We start from the raw sequence: 24,138 nt of genomic DNA on the forward strand, positions 1-24,138 counted from the left end.
CCCAATTCTTGACAAATATATCACTGCCTATTTAGAAAATTTGATTGCTTTTCTTTGATCACGTTATTGCTCAATAGCAAAAGAACGATATCACAGCTGTTTCTTCCTATGGAGTATGGTACTACTTCTGAAATTCTGCATCATTTCTAATATTTTTAAATGGTAAAGAAGGGGCATGCACCAAGCTGAATGTGGTGACTAATTTGCTTTTGCTCAAGAGCCAGCTTTTTGAGACTATAAATGTTGTACTTTCTCATGAGTACTTTCACTAATGTCTTACAAGATACTCAATAATATGCTATTAACCCTGAAAAAATGGCTGCTGCTACGCAACTCCAAAGAGTTATATATATAGTGAGTGAGTGGATGACAAAAGTACTTTTTTTTTTTGCAGTACGTGGGCCTCTCACTGTTGTGGCCTCTCCCGCTGTGGAGCACAGGCTCCGGACGTGCAGGCTCAGCGGCCATGGCTCACGGGCCCAGCCGCTCCACGGCATGTGGGATCTTCCCAGACCAGGGCACGAACCTGTGTCCCCTGCATCGGCAGGCAGACTTTCAACCACTGCGCCACCAGGGAAGCCCGGCAAAAGTACTTTTTAACATGACAAATTTAAATTGAACAGCCACAACCAGGTGAGTGAATACAAATGGTTGAACTGCTAGAAAATGGGAAGGCAGATGGGCCTAAACTACAATACCTATAGCAAGGACTGGATATGTGTAGGCTTCTACATGCAGAGACAAATAGAGTTAGGTACTTAAAGCTTTCTGATGAAAATTCTAGGAAAGTGCTTGGGCCCACACTTACATTATTCTTACTATCAATAATAATAACAATAACAACCATGAAGAATCATGCAATCAGTCCTGAAAGTGAAATGACAAGTTTGTCCAGAGTATCATATCTGGACTATAAAATCTGATGCTTTTATGTTATCAGATTTCCTTATCAGTAAATATCTCATTGAAAAATTATTAAAGAATTATTGGCAACTATACAAAGCCTTTGCTGGTATAGGTGTTACGGTATGGGTACCCATCTGGTAGAGAAAATATCACCATCCAAACATCTGAAATATCTTAATATCTTCTATCATCCAAATATCCTAAGCCAATATTCTTAAATTGTTTCATCCAAAGGTACTCTTGTCTTACCTCTATTATGCCAAAATCAATAATCCTTTGAAAAATTGTAATATCCTACATATTAAAAAAACCTAATGCTGTAGAAATCTCCAAAATGTAACATTAGTAATGTTAATGATCTAAAGAACTTGGCTTCATGGAATAGCTTTTCAGTATTTATTGCTCAGATGGGTTCAAAAAATTCTTAAACATAAGGTGGCAATGGCTCTAATACATCTGTAAACAGAATATCACTAATAAAAATTTTATTGGCATGAAATACTATAATTATGGATGTGTAAAATCTTTAAATCTTAAAGCCTCTTAACATAATCATGTATATCTATGTACAAAACATACATAAATTTCACTTTATTTAAAACATATGAAAGAGGGTATTTTAAATCACACTAAACATAATAAATATATAACTTGCTTTGTTAAAAAGCTACAGTTTACATTCAAGGAAAGGCTAAACTTCCAATGCCAACTATATATGAGACAAAATTAAACATTTACAATAATCAGTTTCCTAAAAGTGCTATTTTTAATACCTATAAGAGGAAACTCATTCTAGTGCTTTGTTTCCATCCAAACGTTTATACATTCCTTTATTCACAGAACCAGGTGCTTCTGTTACTAAAAATACATATCCAAAGCTTTTATATCCTTTTAAATAGATTTAATATTTTAGCTCTTTGGGGGAGGAACAGGGAAGCCCAAACAAACAACACAGACCATTTTAAATTATTAGAGATGATTGACTTTATAACACACCCTGTTTCAACTCAGATGTGAAATTTGATGAACATGTTAATGAAAAAAAAAAAATCCCAGTTCACATGTCTAAGGTAAGTCATCCTTCTCTACGTGAGCATTTGCGTGGGTCGAGGAGCATCCACTACAGCAAGCTTCCTGTGAATCAGGCCTTGATGCCACGCTCCCCTTCTGATTTGTACATTCTCTTCCAACCTGATTTGGCTTAGATTCTTCAGGGGTTGTATTTAGTACACTGATTGAACTGTTGGGGAAAGAAAAGGGAGATCTTAATCATCATCTCCTCCTTTCATACCTTTGATATGCCTGAATGTCTAAAATCTGATTACTCCCTTGTCTCATGCTAAGTAAATTTTGAGGACACACTGGTCAAGAACACAGAAGTGTTTCAACATGGTCACTTTTATCTATCCATCTATTTATCTGTTCAGTCTACTGTGAAGGATGCTACCCAACTAGAGCCTAAGGTAGATAGAGAACATGTGAGTTTTGAAAGCTAACGTTCCCCATACCCCTGCCTTTCTGTCACTAGTTTCTAATCTCTTTATAGTTTCTTTCTTCACTCATCCATTTGTTCATGCATGCTTTCATCCTCCATGTGTTCACTCATGCAGATATTTAATGACTACCTACAAAGTGGTTAGGAGTCCAGACCCTGAACAGATGGTTTATGTTCATATCCCAGCTGGACCACTTACTACGTCACTTTTGGCAAGTTAACCCTCCCTGTTCTTCAGCTTCCTCAGCTGTAAAATGGAAATAATAATAGAATCTACACCTCACAGGGTTGGGGTGGGAACTAAATGAGTTAACACACACTAAGCACTTAACGATGATGCTCAATTAACTTTAAGTGTCGGACAGTAACAATCTAAGTGTCTGAACACAGACACAGTCCCTAGCTTCAGAGATAAGTCTGAGGTATGCTCTGCAACCAGCCTCAAAACAAGGAAATTTAGTTAAGTGATTACTTGCAATTCATGGGATTGAACCAATGAACAATACATTTTTATCAACTGAATATCTTACGTAATTTTTTCCCCAAAACTTCTTTTGCCTAAATGTTCATTTTTTCGTGTGACTTTGCTTAACTAACTCAACCTTATAATGTGGCAATCCTAAAAAAAATTAAGTTGCTTTAATTCTAAAACGCTAAACCAAAAACATAATTGACAATTTTTTTTTTTTTGCAGTACGCGGGCCTCTCACTGCTGTGGCCTCTCCCGTTGCGGAGCACAGGCTCCGGACGCGCAGGCTCCGGACACGCAGGCTCAGCGGCCATAGCTCACGGGCCCAGCCGCTCCGCGGCATGTGGGATCTTCCCGGACCAGGGCACAAACCCGTGTCCCCTGCATCGGCAGGCGGACTCTCAACCACTGTGCCACCAGGGAAGCCCCATAATTGACAATTTTACTTACACTTACTTGCTTAAAAAAAAAAGGAACTTGCTTATAATTCAGATTCAGAATCCCTGCCGTCTCAGATGAGATGAGATCAGATCAATGATGAACTAAGTTCTCTACGTAACTTAGTACAAGAGGTACTTTGCACGGAATCCAGGCACAGCCCGTATGTAACATTCCACTCTACAGTGAAGGAGCAATGAGGATGTTGCTGTAGAAATTAGCTACAAATATTCCTAATTATTTTGTCATAATCTTATTACGAACCCAGATCCAAGGTGCTTTAGGTGCAGGAATCCAAATATACCAAATAATTAAAAATTTCAAGAACGATGTTAAGCTGCACAGCTTCTCTCCTGATATCCAGTTACATGACTCTTTTGTTTTACCCTCAGTGGCCAGTATCTGTGAATAGCTTAATGAAATTTCTTTAAGCTCCAAAATACTGTTTCTATGCCACTGACATTGTTCAGTGTAGCCCTTGAACACAAGAAACAGAAAAGCATTTTTATAATCCACTTATGTTTACATATATTTTTATTTTTATAGCCTGTTACTGAAGGTTTACAATGGACCAAGTACTGTTTTAAGTGCTTTACATATATTGGTACTGAATCTCACAGTACCCTAGGATGTAGGTACTAAATGTTGGAATTTTTATTAAACACAAAACAAAGTCTTCAAGGAATATTTATGTTAAATACTTTATAACTAAAAATAATTATGTAAAAAAGTAAAAATTTTAAATACATAAAAATAATTGAGGCAACTAAGCTATGTTCTCTTTTAGGTACAGAATGCATTACAAGCATACTTCATTTTATGGCATTTCAACTTATTGCACTTTGAAGATACTGCATTTTTTTACAAACAGAGGATTATGGCAACCCTGGGTTGTCAGACGAATTAGCATTTTTTAGTGATAAAGTACCTTTTAATTAAGGTACGTACATTGTTTTTTTAGACATAATGCTATTGCACACTTCATAGATTACAGTACAGTGCACACGTAACTTTTATATGCACTGGGAAACCAACAAGTTTGAGTATGTTGCTCTGTTGCAATACTGGCTTTATTGCAGTGGTCTGGAACTGAATCTGCAACATCTCCGAGGGCTGCCTGTACTTGTAAATGGTGAGCAGAATGTCTGTCTAAATCTATACATAGAGTTCTGACTGGTCAAATTTGGGGGCTTCAATAACATTCTATGTAAGAAAATACTCTGAGCTTATATTATCTTTTGATTGTAAATTAAACAAACTTTAACTTCCCATATTTCACACATCAACCTATTGGCTCTAACTGCAAAACACAGCCTAAATCCAAGCACAGTTCTGTCTTCATGTAATGACCCTAGGGTGCAAATTACCACATCTCTCACCTCAACTCCACTGATGTTTCTTAACTGGCTCTCCTGGCTTGTGCTCCTACAGTCTGTTTCTCATATAATAAAATGAAGTAATCTTTTTAAACCTTGGATTTTAAAAAAATCATTATCTCACTTAAAAGGTCTCCAATGCTTTTCCATTGCCCTTAGAAAAATATCCGACTTACAAGTACAGACTAACATAGTTGACAAATGAAATCTCAAGTGTGTGGTGGGAGCACAAGCAGAGTGGGGCTATATATAAACAATATTAGTTGTGAGTTGATAACTGCTGAACCTGGGTGATGGGTACACAGGGTCCCTGACCTCATTCCCTCTACCTGTGTATACATCTGAACTTTTACATAATGTTACCTCCCACCCTCACACCTCCTGGTCGTGCTCACTAACTACACTCGCCATCCACAAACACACCCGTGTCCCACCTCAAGGTTCCTACACTTGCCTGGAGGACTCTTCCCCCAGCTCCTTTTTTGCCCCCCAGTGTTTACTTAGAGTCCTAATCCTTTTAAAGGCCAACTACAAATGAGAGTGCGTTGTCCTTTTTTAAAACTTCATATTTTTGTTTAAAAATTTATCTAGTTCGGGCTTCCCTGGTGGCGCAGTGGTTGAGAGTCCGCCTGCCGATGCAGGGGACGCGGGTTCGTGCCCTGGTCCGGGAAGATCCCATATGCAGCGGAGGGGCTGGGCCTGTGAGCCATGGCCGCTGAGCCTGCGCGTCCGGAGCCTGTGCTCCGCAACGGGAGAGGCCACGACAGTGAGAGGCCCGCGTACCACCAAAAAAAAAAAAAAAATTATCTATTTCACAATTCTTGGTCCAAGGGCTTAGCTGGTGTCTTCAGCACTTAGCTCCACACCCGTCTCTCTCTCACTACAACAGGCCAACTGTGCTGCAGCCCTGGCTCCTGCTTTCTAAGGCACCTGGGAAGGCCCTCGTGCCACTGTCTCCTACGTTAATGAAGAGGAGAGCGATCACCACCACACTTTGCGACATGTCCCTTTGCTCTTTGCTACTCCTCTCTATCTCCCTAGGAATGTTCTATCTGTTTAGTTCAAAATCAATCCTGGAATAGGCTCTGAGGTAGAGTACTGATATTATACCTTAGAAAATGATGTAACAACTTAAGACAGAGGAAAATACCACAATGCATCAGTTAAAAGCAGTATCTGGCTCTCCTGGGGGTGGGGAGCAACTTTGTCTACCCTGTCATCCTTGGGCACAGATCCTCTTCACCAGTCAAGGGGAGGGGGCTTTTCTCGGGTCTTTGTCCTTCCACACCAATTAAATGGGCATACCACAAGAAACTCTAAAATAGGTACTCTACAGAAACTATCAAAACACTATCCTTCTATTCAATACAATTAAATTATTAAGTAACTCCTGAAATAAGATTGTATTTTAAATTGTATTTTACATGTGAAATAAAAAGAATCACATTATATGACTTAGCTCCCAGAAGACAGGGACCAGAGCTACCTTGTTCACTACTGTATTCCCAGCACCTAACAGGTGTCTACACATAATGGATAGCCAATAAATATTTGTACAATGAATGAGTCAATCTACTCAATTCCTCTCCAGAGTCTCTACTGTTGCTCGTCCTAGACACGCCAACTTTTCCTTTGCGACGCAACTCTAGCACTTTAACAAATATGTGAGAAGATCACCTATAGACCAGTACCTATGTTCAGATACACAGGAACGCGTCTGGCAAAAGTCTGAAGTAGAAGGAGAAGCAGGAAGAGATTTAGTAAGTTTAGACGTGCAAACTGGAGACCCAGTAGGCGCACCGTGAGGCTTCTTTTGCCGTGGCCTCGAGTGTACTGTAGGGTTGTCCCGATCAGAACCTGTTTAAAAAAGAAAAAAAGAAAAAAAAAGGAAGGAAAGAAGGCACTACATATGGAAAAGCATTAAATATAGTGAAGGTAATTAACTAGGGTCCTAGACTAGATTCATTTGCAGTTCTAAGTGAGGTGGGAGAGAACAAATTAATCTAAATATCCACTGTAGCCCTATGAGTCTAGTCTAGCTAATCCGGTGATCTTTGTTATGCACAGTCCACAAACATTTAGAAGGATCTAGTTTAAAAAATATTTCTAGACTGTGAATTTTCAAAATTTGACATTATTACATTCACAACAAAAGTTGCTCTGGGCATGCAAAGTCCTCCCGTCATTTCTATTTTGACTACAGTAAATAAAATATCAAAGTTAATTTTTAGTTCCAATTAAGAGAGTTCTTACTGGTGACTGCTAAAGTTATATATTAATAATAATCTACAGTACTTTATTTACATGCATTTTCAGATTAAAGAGTTTATGAAATACTCACTTCCTGAGAAGGCACTGAAAATTTTCACATTTTCTGAGTTCTGGTGGTCAAAGGTAGTCATATTTAGAAACTGTTGCTTTAACCAACTGGCTCTTTCTTCTTCAAATGCCTTTCTCTACCATCACAAGCAAACCAAAGAAATACCGATCAATACTTCAACGTTCACACAATTGCCATTTCACACGATTTCTCTAGCTATTTGTGTCTGCTCTCTGATTATCTCTATATATTTAGTCAAAGGAATTAACCCTAGAAAACTAAGAAAAATTTCATTTAAGAAAATTATGTTTAAAAAATAAAAATTCACCTGTTTCTCCTGACAAGCCAACTACTATTTTCACATCAATTCTGAATAAATTCAAGTGTATAACACAAAATAATAAGCATGTTAGCATAACTTTAAACATATGGAATATGAGCATAACTTTTGAACACACAAAACATGGTAAATATAAGATTACAAACAACAGAAAAATTGACATATACCCCATTGTAAACTAATCACTTGAAAAAAAAAAGAGATATGACTTCATCAAGCACTGATCTCATCCTCCAACCATCTCCCAGTACTAGCAGCCATCACCACTAGACCACAGAGGGCCTATGTCAAACCTCCTCCTTCTGAATAGCTAATTAGCAATCCTAAATTCTCCCTCTCCCCTTGGGTCTCTGGTACTTCCTTCCCATCCTTCACTGGCCCCACTGTCCTCAGTGACCAGAGGCAGACAGAGTCTCAGGCAGAGAATAGGGAGTGGTATGCAAAGCAGCAAGAGTATCTCTTGGAGTAGCATCAGGGGTGGTGGGGGGATATGGGCTCAGAAACACAGGTGATTACATAAGACAGGAGGAAATGCTGGTGCAAACTGTTTTTGCCTCCTGAGGAAGATAGCTATTGATGACACAGACTTTCATAATTACAGAGGAAGGTCATGTCAGCTACTTAAGATAACGTATAGTTTTTCATTCATAAATATTAATACAAAATCATAGATCACCAGACATTTGAAGAAAACTAACAGCATAAAAGAAAAACAGCCAGGATAAATAAAGAGAACTGGCCAAGGGAAACAGTTCAAGATAAACTTCTTTTTCAAATAACAAAAATTATCAGACAGATTTATGAATATCTGTAAAATATAATAGTATACCAAAAAAAGCAAAAAATAAGGACATTAGAAAACTTAAAAGATAAATTCTGAAATAAAAACTCAGTGGATGAAGTGAATAATAAAACTGACCTTTGCTGAATACCAGGTTCGTGATGCCCAAGATAAGAGTGAGAAAATATTCCTGAATTCAGAACATAAAGTCAATCTATAGATGTAGTCAGAAGGCAAAACATTTGTCTAATAGAAGTTCCAGAATGCAAGAGAAGAAGGAAGAAATACAGAATTGAAGAAAATATCCCTAAACTGAAGAAATATAGTGTCTTCAGGCCGAAAGGAACTACCCAGACGTATCCTGGTAAAATTGCAGAACTCTTAAGAACATAAAATTCCAAAAGCTTCCAGAGAGGGGGAAAAACAAAACACAGGTATCTACAAAGTAATACAGGTTATATTACAGCCAGGCTTCTCATGAGCAAAACAAAACACTGGAAGAAATGGAATAACTCAAAAGTTTTGAGGGGAAGTGGAAAACTAAATTCTATATCCAGACAAACCAATCAAGTAAGAATGTATTTTTTGGATATTCCAGAATTCAGAATATTTTTCACTCACGCACTACTTATGAAAAAATTACTCAAGAAAGTAATACAGCAAATTGGAAAAGAAACCGAAGAAAGAGAATATAACATGAGATATAAGTTGAATCTGATTCAGGAAATCATAAAGGAAGCTACAAAGAAAGTCAAAGTATTTACTACATAGTGATACATGAAGATTTTCTTCCATGTGGCAAAATCTTAATAACAGAATATTTTTTATGTGTCCAAAAAAATTACTTGGCTATAGAATGAATAACATTTACATAATCACTATGTTACCAACGTTCTTTCTGGTTTTTAATTCTTAAATCTCAATCTTAGACAAAGTACTTATACCTGAATTGTATTAAAAGACAGAATATAAACGTGATAATCCTTGACAATGAAAACTAATATCACAGACAAAACCTGGGGAGTCGAAGGGTAAGAGCAGTGCAACAAGGGATAAACCTGTACTGTCTGAAGTTGAGCAAACCTGAAATGGAAGCATTAAACAAATTTACTTAAAGCAAAAAAAATCAACCAGGAAAAATAATTCTTTAAAAAGTAGCTTAAAAAAGTAAAAATATTATGAAGAAATCATACGTAAATGAGAAAGTGTAGATGGGAGGTATGATAAAGACACTAAACTCCTTATCTTTCATAGTGGAAAATCGATAGGCTTATATCGATCAAAATAGTACTTCTGGGAAGTACTATTTTAACTTGAAATAAAGTTCAAAAAAGGTTGAACTTTATTTCAAGTTAAAATAGTACTTCCCAGAAGAATCACAAACTTTTAACAGTGGTTACTTCTGAGGAATGAAACTGGCAGTAAGCATGGAGGATACTGTCTTACCTTGTAGCTTTTTGTATGGATTGAGTTTCTTTTTTAAAACCATTTTCAGACATTACTTCTCTAATTTTTGAAAAGGAAATATGTAGGTAATACACTGCTAAATAAAAAAGCGACCTGTCGAAGTGTATACACACACAGTTCAAACTGTTAACTGTTAATGCATTCATCCCTGGGTAAGAGGATGGAGAGAGAGAGAGAACTTTATTTTTACTGTATTCTACCCCTAACTCCCTTTTTTAAAAACAAAAGACATGTTCTTGGTTGCACTCTCTTCTGACTCTACACCTACTGACAGTGGAGACATGACAGATGCCCAAAAGAAAACTCTTGTGTGAAGCTAAACCCTTAACAGTAGAAAGCCACCCAACGGACTTTCCTGGCAGCGCAGCGGTTAAGAATCTGCCTGCCAATGCAGGGGACAGAGGTTCAATCCCTGGTCCAGAAAGATCCCACACGCCACAGAGCAACTAAGCCCGTGCACCACAACTACTGAGCCTGTGCTCTAGAGCCCATGAGCCACAACTACTGAGCCCACACACCTCAACTACTGAAGCTTGTGCCCCTAAGAGTCCATGCTCTGCAACAAGAGAAGCCACTGCAATGAGAAGCCCATGCACCACAATGAAGAGTAGCCCCTGCTCACCGCAATTAGAGAAAGCCTGCATGCAGCAACGTGGACCCAATGCAGCCAAAAAAATAACATAAAACAAAACAAAATAAAATAAAGCCACCCAAAAGGGATGATAAATGCTTATAGTTTTTTCAATAAAAATTTTTTTTCAATTCCCAAATCTGGTAAAGGCAAAATGATATCCTTCTGTTATAGCTTCCATTTCAAGCATTTGTGAAATCACTAGTAAAATACTTGAGAAAAAAAATGGATAGCAAAGAAACAAGAAAAAGCAGAACTTAGATGCATTCTACTGACCTCTCCAGGACCTTCAAACGCTCTACAAGGAAAGCCAATTGCTTAAAATACCTCCAAACCTAGGCGAATAGCTGCTTCTGTAAAGCTTCGTCTTTCTTTCTCGAAATTCTTCTTTTGCTCCTTAAATAGGGACCATTCTTCTTTGAGGCGTTCCTTTTCTTCCAACAAGTAACAGTCTCGTAGCAGTGAAGTGGTGTCATCATCACACGCAGTAGCAAGCTGCTGCTATTAAATTTTAAAACATAGTAAGTTCCAGAGGGTCCCTGCAACACTCCAACAAGTTGAAATGAACACAAGGGAAAAGCAGGTCAAACTTTAAGGGAAGGAGAGAAATGATAAAGAATCAGAAAGTCAACTGAAATGAGAGTCTCATTTCCCAAATGCTTCTAACTGGCAAAGCCCCTACTAAGGAGTGCCACGTGGTCTATCTCCGGGCAAGTACAGAACTTAGTTTAGACTGAAAAATGTCAAATGCTACAGATCTTATGAAATAAAGGAGTAAAAATGTAGTAAGATTAAGTAAAATTCTGACCCTTCACAGGGGAGAACAGCTTTAAAAGGTGCCTCGCATTTACCTGTAAAAGTTGCTGCTGAGTTTTAATCATTTCTTTACACTGTTGAATTTCTAACTCAAGTTTTTCAGTTTCTTGTTCATGGTCTTGTCGTGAGATTACATCTTCATCATTACAACCTTCTAGGTGTACCTTTGAAACTAACACAAAACCAGTAATTTGACATAAACCTTACAGTCATCATTTTAGTTTATGGTGTTTGGAGACATATGTTTAAAAATCAAGGCTCGCAGAACTTTTCCCTTTCTGGAATCTTGTAGGTTCCCTAAAAGGTAGGTATTTCCTTTGCCCTTTAAAAATTCCATAAGTTATAATAAAATAAAATAAAATGTATATTATTTTAACACTAAAAAATTTTAAAAAGCACAAAGCAGCTCTAAGGAGTTCATGGCAACTATAAATTCATGCTATTTCTGGACTAAATGATATCCTTACTTACAGAGCTCTACTGTCAACATTTAATCTGTAATTCATATTTATTCACGATTATGTCCTAATTAAAAATGTACAACCTATATTCACAGAAAAATTAACATTCATAAATTATGTTCTTTTGACACTTCCTCAAAGATCAGTGCAGTGCTACAAATCTTGCTGTTATTAAATACAACAAATATGAAGTCTGAAAATACTTGCTATTTACTAATAGACAATGATGACTGAAATCAATAAAATCTCATGTAAAGTAATTTTGATACTATAATTTTGCTGATTGCTCTTTACTTTTGGAGACAATTAGCACTGAGTTTGTCATTTTTGACCATTTGGAATAAATTTTCTTTAAATAGACTTCATTTACTTAGCAGAAATCTTAATTTTCTTGATTTAAAAGCATGCAAATCTTAACAAATATAAAATAAGGATATATTCATCCACATATATCTATTTATACTATCTATAATGACAAGAAGTGGTATCTAAAATAATAGACTGAGGGCTTCCCTGGTGGCGCAGTGGTTGCGAGTCCGCCTGCCGATGCAGGGGATGTGGGTTCGTGCCCCGGTCTGGGAGGATCCCACATCCCGCGGAGCGGCTGGGCCCGTGAGCCATGGCCGCTGAGCCTGCGCATCCGGAGCCTGTGCTCCGCAACGGGAGAGGCCACAGCAGTGAGAAGCCCGCGTACCGCAAAAAAAAAAAAAATAAATAAAATAAAATAAAATAAAATAAAATAAAATAATAGACTGTTAAGTGAAAAAAGCACAGTGTAGGAAAAAAACATGTAATATTCAATTTTTGGTTTGTATACACTTAAAATAAATATTTTGCGAGCACACAGAGAAAGGTCTAGAAAAGTATGCACCAAACTATTAGGTGTTACACATAGGGAATAGAGACCTGAATATTCTACTTTATAAATTGGGTTGGCCAAAAAGGTCATTCGGTTTTTAAGTAAAAATAAAAGACATTTTTTCATGTCCACCAAGAACAATATATTCATTAACCGAACGAACTTTCTGGCCAACCCAATACCTCCTAATTGATATTTTGCATCAAATGTCTATTGTTTTGTTTTTTTTAAAGAATTTTCTTTTTTTTTTAAATTAGTTATCTATTTTATACATATCAGTGTATACAGTCAATCCCAATTTCCCAATTCATCCCACCACCATCGTCCGCCCCCTGCTTTCCCGCTTGGTGTCCATATGTTCGTTCTCTACATCTGTGTCTCTATTTCTGCCTTGCAAACCAGTTCATCTGTACCATTTTTCTAGATTCCACATATGAGTTAATATACGATATTTGTTTTTCTCTTTCTGACTTACTTCACTCTGTATGACAGTCTCTAGGTCCATCCACATGTCTACAAGTGACCCAAGAACTTTACTGAACAATGTATTCCTTAACCGAACAAACTTTTTGGCCAACCCAACACTTCCTAATTGATACTTTGCAACAAGTGTCTATGATTTTGAAAATAATTTAGAAATGAATTATTAGCAACCTAGGAATAGGCAAGTATCTAGGAATAAAAAGCAAGAGGTTCATATTTATACTATATTATGATTAATATTTTCCTGATTTCCATGATACAGTAAGAGACTCAGTTCACTTTATTCAACTGTCTTCTGCACTCAGAGCAGACGGACATAATGATGTCCTCTTTTCGGAGACATTCACTCTGAGAGCAAAGCATTTTTTCTCAGTGAGGTTCAAACCGCATGTCTGGAAGTAGGCAGAGTCTTGCTTTTCAAACCACCAGACTGAGCTAAGGACTTCAGTCTGAGCCCGTAACTTGGCTTTCTAGGTGACTGACTGAAGTCAGCTTACTGAGTGCCACAGCTCAATCTACCTGTAGTCAGGCAGTACTTACCTTGGTTATCAAGTTTTTCTACATGACTTTTCAAAATTCTCCACTGTTTTCTGATGCTGTTGGTAAGCTGCTCTCTCACAGTTTCACAGGAAAGGTCCCACGTACTATCTCTACTCAGTTCCCCAGCATCTTCTTCAATATCAGAGATAACCTGCAAGTGGCCAGAGGTGAGAGGGGAAGACCAGAATCTTAAAATGGCGACACTCAGGCAGTAGTCATCAGACTGATGGTCAGAGACACATATCAAAATCATTTCTGTGCTGTATCTGAAGCATAAATGACCCAGTCCTTAACATAAATGTCTTGAGAAAAAGCAATTAATACTGAAGACAGAAATTCCCCAACTCAGGTCTCTTCAAAGCTGAATTTGAAGCCCAACATAGTTAGTGACAAAAGTCATGGAACTGTGTGAGGAAGAGGAACCTGCCTCATGCTGTGTTAGGTGCTTTCACATGTTAATTAGTCCTCAAATCATGTTACCACGTGGGGAAACTGAGGCTTAGAGAAGCAGACGAACTTTCCTGATGTCACACAGCTCCAGTCCAACTTGCCTCCAATTTTTGGTTGCTTTGACAAATAAACCTGTGAAATAATCTCCAAAGTAAAAGCAACTGTTAATCCTATTTTTCTCATATAATTTTTTTTATAAAACTGGAGATATTTTTCTCTGCATTCTACCAAGACATTAAATCACAGGAAAATGTAGCAACCTTTACTGATATGATCAAATAAAGTCAAAGCAGGATAAAGAACATAGGGAAGCAATACTAAATGTACACAAGTCATAATAACCTGCATCTACATAAAATGGTCCTAATTTGTTATTAACATGCAGGATAGTAGATATATATACTTAACTAATTTGAACAATATATGTTGCTGGGGAAAACAAAAGAAGAAAAGAGATGATGAAAAGAAAGAAGGGCTGATTAGACTGTTCCCACATGTACTGATAGATGCAGCAGGAGTGAAGGAGTGACTGAGTCTGAAGAACTGTATCAATAGTCTGAGGTCAGCAATGGGTTGGTAGAGGTCTAGGTCTCCCAGGGGGCGTAGATGGGGAAAAACCCAGGGTGTGGCTCATTGTGACTCTGGTTCTTGCCAATCAACACTCTGGAGCTACCTGACAGTAATTCTTCCAAGGAGCTACACCTTCTCTGCTATACATTTCAAGGCATACCAGAATACTACAAATTCATTATTAAAATTAACTGCTGCACATTAATAATTGCCAGATTGAGTGAAACTCTAAAACCACAAAAAAATTAAAAATTAATTTAACTTGAATTTTGGGTATATATTTTGGCTACAATTGAGCAAAATAATAAATGAAAATTTGGACGCTACCTATGCATTCCAAGGTTATGTCTTACCCTTCTTGCTATAATGGGCCAAAATCTTTCCTTACAAGTAAGGAATGGGTGAATTACTTAAATTTTAAGAGAGAACGTATCTAGAAAAAAAGGATCTTTTAAAAAACAGAAAATACACAAGATATTATTGTTTCTCCAAACTTCAACATTTGAATTATGAGAAATTATACAGGATACTATCATCTGAAAAAGATCTCCTTCATTTACTACCTACTTTTGCTGACTAAAAGCTGGTAATGAGACATTAGTAAAGGTTGGGTGCAAAACTGAAGAAACCACAGGAGTTACAGAAACTATGCTAACCCTGGCAAGGTATTAGTGAGTGTTAAGAACTGACCCAAAGTGATAGACTTTGAGAGAAAAGGTTAGTTAACTGAATATAAGATATGTCAAGCAGACCCCAAATTGGAGAGTCTAAAAAGAGCATTCAGGTTCTTTTTTCAAAGAAGAAAAAATAAGGCAGGAGATGAGCTTATCAGTTGGACTGATTTGCGAAACCACAAAATAATCCTCAAATATATGTTAATAAAACATGTTTGGTGACTTACTGGTAATTACTACTCTTCATCAACATTGTTATTTTCAGATTTTAGTTACTAATGTGAACTTGCTTGAATCCAGAATTTAAATTTACATGTAAAGAACTAAGTTTAAAAACATTTTCACCGTTACGTGACTTCTTTTTCTGACCTCTACATGTTATGCCCTCATCAAATGATTTCCCCAGGCTTTCTACCTCAAAAAACACCTATTAAGGGCCAATTCAAATGTGACTTCCTCTGTGATGCCTTTCTTGATTGCCATAATTGTTTTATTTTACACACTGTACCACCCTATTATAGCTGTTAACATGTATAATAATTACTTCTCGATATGCCTGTCTCTCTCAAAAAAGGTTCCTGTGGGATACAATGGTCTGAATGTTTGTGTTCTCTCAAAATTCTTTGTTGTTGTTTTTTTTTGCGGTACGTGGGCCTCTCACTGCTGTGGCCTCTCCCGTTGCGGAGCACAGGCTCCGGACGCGCAGGCTCAGTGGCCTTTGCTCACGGGCCCAGCGGCTCTGCGGCATGTGGGATCTTCCCAGACTGGGGCACAAACCCATGTCGCTGCATCAGCAGGCGGACTCTCAACCACTGCACCACCAGGGAAGCCCTCAAAATTCTTATGTTGAAATCCTAACCTCCAACGTGATGGCATTCGGAGGTGGGTGATCTTAGGGAAGTGATTAGGTCATGAGGGTGGGAGCCCTCATAAATGGGGCCCCAGTGAGCTCTCTCACCTTTTCCCACCATGTGAGGATGAAAGAAGTCAGAAATCCAACCATGAAAACGACCCTCACAGACACCAACCCTGCTGGCATCCTGATTTTAGATTTCCAGCCTCCAGAATTGCAAGAAATAAATTTTTGTTTGTTTATAAGCCAACCAGTCTATGGTACTTTGCTTTAGCAGCCTGAACTTAAGGCAAAGGAAACAGTCAAAATCTTCTCAGCTTTTTCTCTCCAGGGACTAGAACACATAATGAACATTCAATAAATTTATGGACTAAGTGATTCTTTGGTTCCCAAAGTTAAAAGTTTCACTCTCTGAAAAGTAGAGCCTGCTAAAGTTACTCAACATTTAAGCTACTTAAAGGATATTTGGCACAGTGGTTAAAAGCATGAGCTCTGGAGTGAGACAGACTTGGATTCAAATCCTAGTTCTGTCATGCGTGATACTGAGATAGCTTTTGTGCCTCAATTTCCTCACCTATAAAATACGGATAATCATAGTACCCAAAGCATCAATTATTACAAGACTAAAATGAGACAATGCTTATAAAGTGCTTTTCATGGTGCTTGGCACAGATTAAGTCCTGAGAAAATCACCTCCATCATTTCCTAGGGCATGTCTGGAAACTTACAGGGACATTTTTTTGGTTGTCAGAGTGACTGGGGGTAGCACAGCAGTGAGTGTCCTGCGCAAAATATCAACAGCGTCCCCATTCAGAATACCTATCTACTGTTTTAATTGTTCTAATCAGCAATCTGAAGACTGTATTAGAGAGGAAAGAGCCACTTACAGTTCCTGTACTATCATCTGCTCTTTCTCTAGGTTTCTGCTTTTGGGGAGAAAGAAGAGAAATCATTTCCTTTTTCATTTGCTGAAGAACCTTCTTAAGTTCAGCATTTTCCATTAGGATTTGTTTCTGACGATATTCATAATCATTCAAGAGAATTTTATACATTTCATCTTCGTTCCTGAGAAAGAAACTGTCAGTATGAAAATGCAGTATAGAAAGGGAAGTCTGATTAAATGTGTCAGTTTCATTCGTGCCTTACCTGGCTTCAGTTTTACCCGTCCTCCAGGAGCCTCTTTTTCCATCAGCTCTCCCCACGTAATTTAAAACTTCCATAGCTACAAACATGAACACACAGAACAAAACCAATTCTTACCATACAAGTTTAAGTGCTTAAAACCCTAACGGTCTATATGCATTAGGGACGTAAGTCAACCTGGTATACAAATTAGGATTTAGGCTCAAACAGCCCAGAATTTAAGTTCCAGTTCCATTACTCATAAGCCTGAGATCTTGGCAAGTTACTTAACTGCTAAGCCTGTTTCTTCATTAATCGGGTGGGAATAATGAAAGTATCTATCAAAGAGTTGTGAAGAGTGAAAGAAATGTTAAAGTACTTAACACAGTAAGCACTTAATAAGTGTTCATTTAATTATTATTAATTTTATCATCAGGGTTGGTAAACTATGGCCTGTGGGCAGCTGCCTGATTTTGTAAATAAAGTTTTATTAGAACATAGCCACACCATTTGTTCATCTCTTTTCTATAGCTACTTTTGCACTACAGTGGCAGAGTGACAAAAGGCCACAGAACCCACAGACCTCAAAATATTTACTATTTGGATCACTACAGAAAAAGTTTGCCATGCCCTGTATCATGACCACCATCATCCTCATCATCAAAGGAGACAAGGCTCCTGACAGTATTAATGTCTCTTCTGCCCCAGGTAGAGATGAAAGCAGTTGGCATAAGAAGGAAGAAAGATGAGAATAAGTTATTATAATTTTAGAGCTGATAAAAATCATTACAGAACTGTCACTTCCAGTTGGGTCTGGACCAGGAAAAGAGCCATACGACCATAATATAAGGGCTCTGCTATAGGGTTAAATATTTAATAAACTTCTCTAACTGTTACATTTTATACTTCTAGCATTTCATCTGCTCTTTAATTTTGCTATTCCCTTTATGAATGAACACAAGGTTAACCAATCTTAAAAACCAATAAGTGTCCAAGTTTAAGATTTATAATCTCAGAATACTTAGATTTCTAACCTTGTCTTAACTGCAATTATCACACTTAAATTTTTCAATAATTTTAAAATAAAATGTTCAAAAAACTGCAACAGCGCTGCTGTATAGAATGACAGTGACACAGTGAACACTGAACTGCTTGCTGGTAACAGGCTTAGCCCGCCATGTGACAGCTTGAAACATCTGCTCATCAGCTGTTGTATGCAAGTCCAAGTTCAGAATAATGTATAATGTAGGTTAGATGACAGTCTATAGCCCACTTGGAAACAACTCTTCAATAAATCAATGCACATATTTCCTGTTCCCTGAATCTTGGCAGGCCAGCAAAACTTTTCTGTGTAGCTCTACTTTTGTGTGTGTGTAGTTCTATTTTATTTTTATTGAATTACAGTTAATTTACAGTGTTGTGCTAGTTTCTACTGTACAGCTAAATGACTCAGTTATTACACATATATACATTCTTTATTTATATTCTTTCCCACTATGGTTTATCCCAGGAGACTGGATATAGTTCCCTTTGCCATACAGTAGGACCTTGTTGTTTATCCATTCTAAACCTAATAGTTTACATCTATTAACCCCAAACTCCCAGTCCACCCCTCCTCCTTCCTCCCCTCCCCCATGGCAACCATAAGTCTGTTCTTTATGTCTGTGAGTCTGTTTCTGTTTTGTAGATAGGTTCATCTGTGCCATATTTTAGATTCCGCATATAAGTGATATCATATGGTATTTGTCTTTCTCCTTCTGACTTACTTCACTTAGTATGATAATCTCTAGTTGCATTCATGTTGCTGCAAATGGCATTATTTCGTTCTTTTCTATGGCTGAATAGTGTAGTTCTACTTTTTAATCTACACTATTTACTTGAAATTATGCACAAACTTGAATGAAATAAGTTGTAAATTAAGTTTCAAAAGAATAATAGAAAAAAAGTATACTTTAACAAACAAAACTTTCAGTCAGGTGTACTTCAAAAATGCACAGCTAGGGCTTCCCTGGTGGCACAGTGGTTGAGAGTCCGCCTGCCGATGCAGGAGACATGGGTTCGTGCCCCAGTCCGGGAAGATCCCACATACCGTGGAGTGGCTGGGCCTGTGAGCCATGGCCGCTGAGCCTGCACGTCCAGAGCCTGTGCTCCGCAACGGGAGAGGCCACAACAGTGAGGCCCGCGTACCGCAAAAAAAAAAAAAAAAAATGCACAGCTAAACTAATTTAAAAGAACTCAAACTGACATGAATGATTTGGCCTGATGAACCATTTTATGAAGTTAACTCAAAAATCACACTTTTGGTACTCAGAAACTGATCCTGATTTTTAATAAAATCAGTTCTTTGCTATGATAGGTTAGAGTGTCCCCTGGCTTAGCTTTTCTCTGTGGATTAATCCTACATCTGTCATGTTAACAAATATATATGTAATTCTTATATGCAACTAATGGAGCAAAGCAAAATTACTATTTTTCAACTAACCAGCTGTCTCAATTTCTAGTTTACATAGATATATACCATCTAAAATCAATTGTATAAAGCATGAAAAGGACACTTCATGAATTATTGAGCTCAACCCCTCTACATTTATTTCTTAGTGTAATACTAGCTTATTTATTCCCTTTGCTTTATCTTAGCCAGCTGCTCCTTACCTATTTTTTTATCCTTCTTGTTCATAACAAGTTGATGTAGACGTTCCTTTAGTTTATTATATTCACGCTCTTTTCTCTTCATATCATGATTATATTGAGTAGCTCGACTTGCAATAATATTTTGTAATTTCTGCACCTAAAAAAAGCATTTTCTATTAAGTAAATCCCTTTAGGACTGGTAAACCCAGTTAAAATTTACAAATTCAATAGAGAAAAGAAGTCCTAGAATTCAGCTCCTCATATAATAGTTTAAGAATTCTAGGATTATTCCTCCTTCTCTGTAACCACTGGGAATCACTCTTTAAAATATCATTAAATGAAGCACATAAAGTTTTTATGTTTTAACTATGAAATTTCCAGAGCTGCTAACTCTCTAAATTATCGTCTACACCTTTCACGCTACATACAGATTCTGATCATTTAGAAACCACAAACTCTTATGGAAGTATTAATGTGATTAAAGCTTCATTTGAAGCAAGTAGATTTCATCTGATCATTTGTAATGACTTCCTTTTACTAATGACTTGAATCACTTTATCCTTTATCAATCTGTGACAAGGCCAATTAGTCATGACACGTGGCAGTAGATAAACAGGTTCATTTTTCTCTGATCAAAAACAGTTCTCAAATTAGAGTGAGACAAACAGCAGAGAGAATCCAGTTCAGACATTTGCTGAGTACATATTATATGCCAAGCACTACTGGTCAATGTTTATATCTACTAAGACTTCTCAGGCAGCCCTGGAAAAGAAGAAGTTCTATACCGACATTCTTTATCTCTGCTAGAGATGATCATGTTCAACTTAATCCTCACTGAGGAAGAACTATAGTCAAACCATTTCAAGTATAATCAACAGATTAAGTCAAAATTTTCTGTGAAATAACTCAAGGAAAAGTATAAGTAACCTTGTGGTTTAGTTAAGATACTTCTTACCCACTTACTAAATATACTACTAAATAATCAAATATGGTAAAACAAATCTGTCTAAATCACTACAAGGTCCTTAAAGAAATACGCTCCCTTAAAAGTCTTTAATTATAGTGAGCAACATATACAACACTGAAAATGTTATGGTTTTATAGTTATCACGTGGTCAGAAATCAAACTGCAGAGCAATAAAAACATAATGATTTCTTCTTACGTAAATTGAAAGATAATTTCAAATGCATTAACTCTATAGGTCCAAATCCTAAGTAATCACTAAAGCAAAAATGAGATTAGAATTATGATGTCTTCAGCCTAAAAATGAGATTTTTAATTTGAATTGCTTTTTTTAAACAGTAAGTTGAGTATCCATTTAGTCAAGTAATTGCCTGATTGGATGAACAGTGTTGACATTTAAGACAGTGCAAGAAGAGGCATTCCAGATATAAGTAAAGGTATAGCAGAGAATAAAAGATCTGCATTTAAAGCGCCCTTGTGTCTGACAAAAAGTTAACAGTGCATGTGAGTCCACGACAGATGGTATAGGACACTGGGATGTCACGAGCTCTGGACTAACCTAGTAGGGCAAATGGATGCACTCGGGGGAGAGGGTGGTGGGGAGGGCTCCTGGCCTCTCAGTTAAATGCGATACGACACTATATGCACAGTTCCTCCAGACCAATGTGACACAGGGTGAACAAATGGTTCTATCTTGTTTTAAAGTCGTGACCATTATGGTCACCTCAAATTCCAAAAAAAAAAAAAAAAAAAAAATTCACTTAAACTTTATCTGCAATAACTGACAACTCACCTCATCTTTCTCATTTTTCAGTAGCTGATGCAAATTCCTGTTCTTGCATTGTAACTGTCTGTCTCTTTCCTGAAGACCAATCATTTCTCTCCTGGAGGTTTCCAGTTGTTCCTAAAACATTCATATGCAATTTTGACTAAAATTAACATAGGATTCAGAGCAACTGAATCCTTAAAAGATTAGTAAAAACAAGTTACATAAACTAGGGTTTGTTACCTAAAATTGAAGTTTAGCAGCACACAAAATGTTTATTTAAAGCAAGTACTATAAAGCTTGATACTATAGTGTTACAAAATTTACCTAAATTTGAATATCAAATTTAATTTAAATACCAATTTTTAATGTATATACAAAAGACCTTCAAAGTGGATCCCTTGAAAGACTCTTTACCTATTCCAGTGATGTTGCCACTGAACATTTTCATAATTTCTTTTTTAATACTTTTTAACACTTCTACAGCACACTCTGAGAAAGAGCCAAAAATGATTTGGAGCTAAGTATGAAGAAGACAGGTGACCAAGCAAAGTAGAACACTTCAGGTCAAAAAGGGTGGGACTACAGCATGACACCAGTTCTGCCTTGCAAGTGGTAAACTCAAGATTTTTCCTAGAGGGCATAGATGCCCTCAAGAATATTCTTGAAATTTACTGATGCAATCTCTCACAATAAGACTATTTTAAGTTAAGCAACTACTTTATTAAGCAAGACTGGATGGAGTGGGAGAATCCTTATTATATTTTCCTCAGATATAAGTACTTCCTAATCTAACTTTCTACAGTTTCAGCAAGACGCTAAACAGTTCATAAAATCATCGCCTTCGATATAGACAGTATTAGGAAGCAGCACAACTGATTTGTACAAATTACATTCAGTTTTACTTTCCAGTTTAAAAAATCCTAAAACTTAAAAAAAAACCCTAAAATGTGTTTGCTGAATAAATCCAATGAAAATTTATAGTTTCAAACTACATAACAATGGCAATGAAATACAGATTGAGATGTAATTTCTACCTTAAGTTTTGCATAGCAGTTCTGCAGATGGTCCATATCGCTTCCCAGTTTCAGATTCTGTGTTTCCACATTTTCCTGAGCTAGAAGGTTCTTCCGCTGAAGTACAAGTAGCTCATTCATACAATTTAAAACAGCAACTATATTTAATTCTCTCTTTGTCTCTTTACCTTTGGATTCTTCATATAATGAAGGAAAACCGAAAGTAGTCAATTCCTAGTAGGAGAAAATGTTTTCCTAAAAGTTGGTTACCGGACAACTTAATAAATAAACAAAAGACAGATATCTTTTCTGAGAAAGAAAGCTATCCTGAGATAGTTAAGAAAGTAGCACCTATGCCAAAGGACAAAGAATTAAGAGAACTGGGCTCTTTTAGCCTCTGCTCTACAATCACCTGTGATCTGGAGAAGGCACTTAGGTTTCTGCATCAGTAAAATAAGGGAAAGACTCCCCGTGGAGGAGCCCCTGGGGTGATGGGGGAGCCAACCTGATCCAGACAAAAACGTTTACCTCGTGTATCTAGACTAGATGGTCACCAAGGTTCTCTGCGAATCTAATATAAGTCCCGGGCCAATATGTAACATACTTGTGCTCGACAAGTTTTTCTCATACCTTTGATATGTTCTATTATATAACATGATTTATGTTATTTATTGCTTCTTACAAAAACAAAACATGTTACCTGATCAAGATATGAAATACTTTGTTCAATATTCTCTTCTGTGCAGAAGGCACTAAAAAAACTGTGCACATTTTTTGATAAAGGTATTGAAGAGCATAGCACTTGCTGTGAGTATAAACTTGATGGAGACATCTTTGTTTCTGAGGTATATTGAGAGATATATTTGCTTTCTGAAAGAATCAGTAAAGGCATTTATGTAAATAATTTGTAAAAATGCATGCAAAGCTAACAACATAATCTCCATTACCAAAGATTTTGAATTATAGAAATATTTTTAAGTTTTTTCAAATTAGGACAAAGCTGGTTTTTGTAATGAAAACTATATAATTTTTTTCCAAAAAGATACAACTAATAAAGTGGTGCTCTTAGAAAAGGCATGTTAAGCTACAATATACTATCTTAATTTACAACACTTTAGATTTATAAAACTAATAGATAAAACCCACTTGTCTATGCACTCAAAGTTTATGTGATTAAAGGAATAAATCAGAGAAATGTACTGAAGTAGCCAATGAATTTATTTCAAATGCAGAAAAGTCTCCTCCTCAAGTAATCAACTATTCAGCCAAAGCACTTAACCCCACTGATTAGGCACAATACTTAGCTCTCTGTGATAATTTTACTGAAGATGAAAATTATATATTTTACAACTATTTATATCTCTCTCTAGTTACATCTTCAATATTTTTGGTAATTACAGTGTCATTGAAAATTAACCTTTATAATTAAGGCTTTTGCTTACAACTATTCTAAACTCAGTTACCTGAAGACAGACCTGGATCTGTAACAGTCATCCAATCTCCCATAGCAATCGCCAGAGCCAGGATACCTGAGGAACCAGTTCAGCAGTGAAACATTCAGCCCAGCTGCTGTCACTCTTCTATGTAGGCATCTCCTTAGAAAACAAATCACAGAATAACAGCATCTAATTAAAAATATGAAAGCAAATATAAAGCCAATGTGTAAGAATTAGTTGTATGTACTTCAAAACAGATGGATTCTGCATTATT

General features: G+C 36.9%; 1 protein-coding gene across 3 annotated transcripts; it reads right to left on the reverse strand.

Annotated features, from left to right (window-relative positions):
* Window positions 1-1,878: 1,878 nt before the first annotated feature.
* Window positions 1,879-23,934, reverse strand: SSX2IP (SSX family member 2 interacting protein; the record flags this gene model as incomplete). Of its 3 annotated transcripts, none has more annotated exons than XM_079698187.1 (13): window positions 1,879-2,146; window positions 6,376-6,541; window positions 7,026-7,140; window positions 10,551-10,718; window positions 11,075-11,211; window positions 13,383-13,533; window positions 16,817-16,994; window positions 17,076-17,151; window positions 19,704-19,839; window positions 21,440-21,550; window positions 22,450-22,662; window positions 23,129-23,298; window positions 23,892-23,934. In XM_079698187.1, the coding sequence occupies 13 exons, from the start codon at window positions 23,932-23,934 to the stop codon at window positions 1,972-1,974; spliced, it is 1,839 nt and encodes a 612-aa protein (XP_079554313.1). In that variant the 3' UTR covers window positions 1,879-1,971. The 3 variants fall into 3 exon arrangements, with proteins under 3 accessions (XP_079554313.1, XP_079554312.1, XP_079554311.1); XM_079698186.1 differs by having other exon boundaries at window positions 10,551-10,721; XM_079698185.1 differs by having other exon boundaries at window positions 10,551-10,724.
* Between the last annotated feature and the right edge of the window lie 204 nt (window positions 23,935-24,138).

Source organism: Hyperoodon ampullatus (genome assembly GCF_949752795.1).
Source record: "Hyperoodon ampullatus genome assembly, chromosome: 2".
NCBI classification, from domain to species: Eukaryota; Metazoa; Chordata; class Mammalia; order Artiodactyla; family Ziphiidae; genus Hyperoodon; species Hyperoodon ampullatus.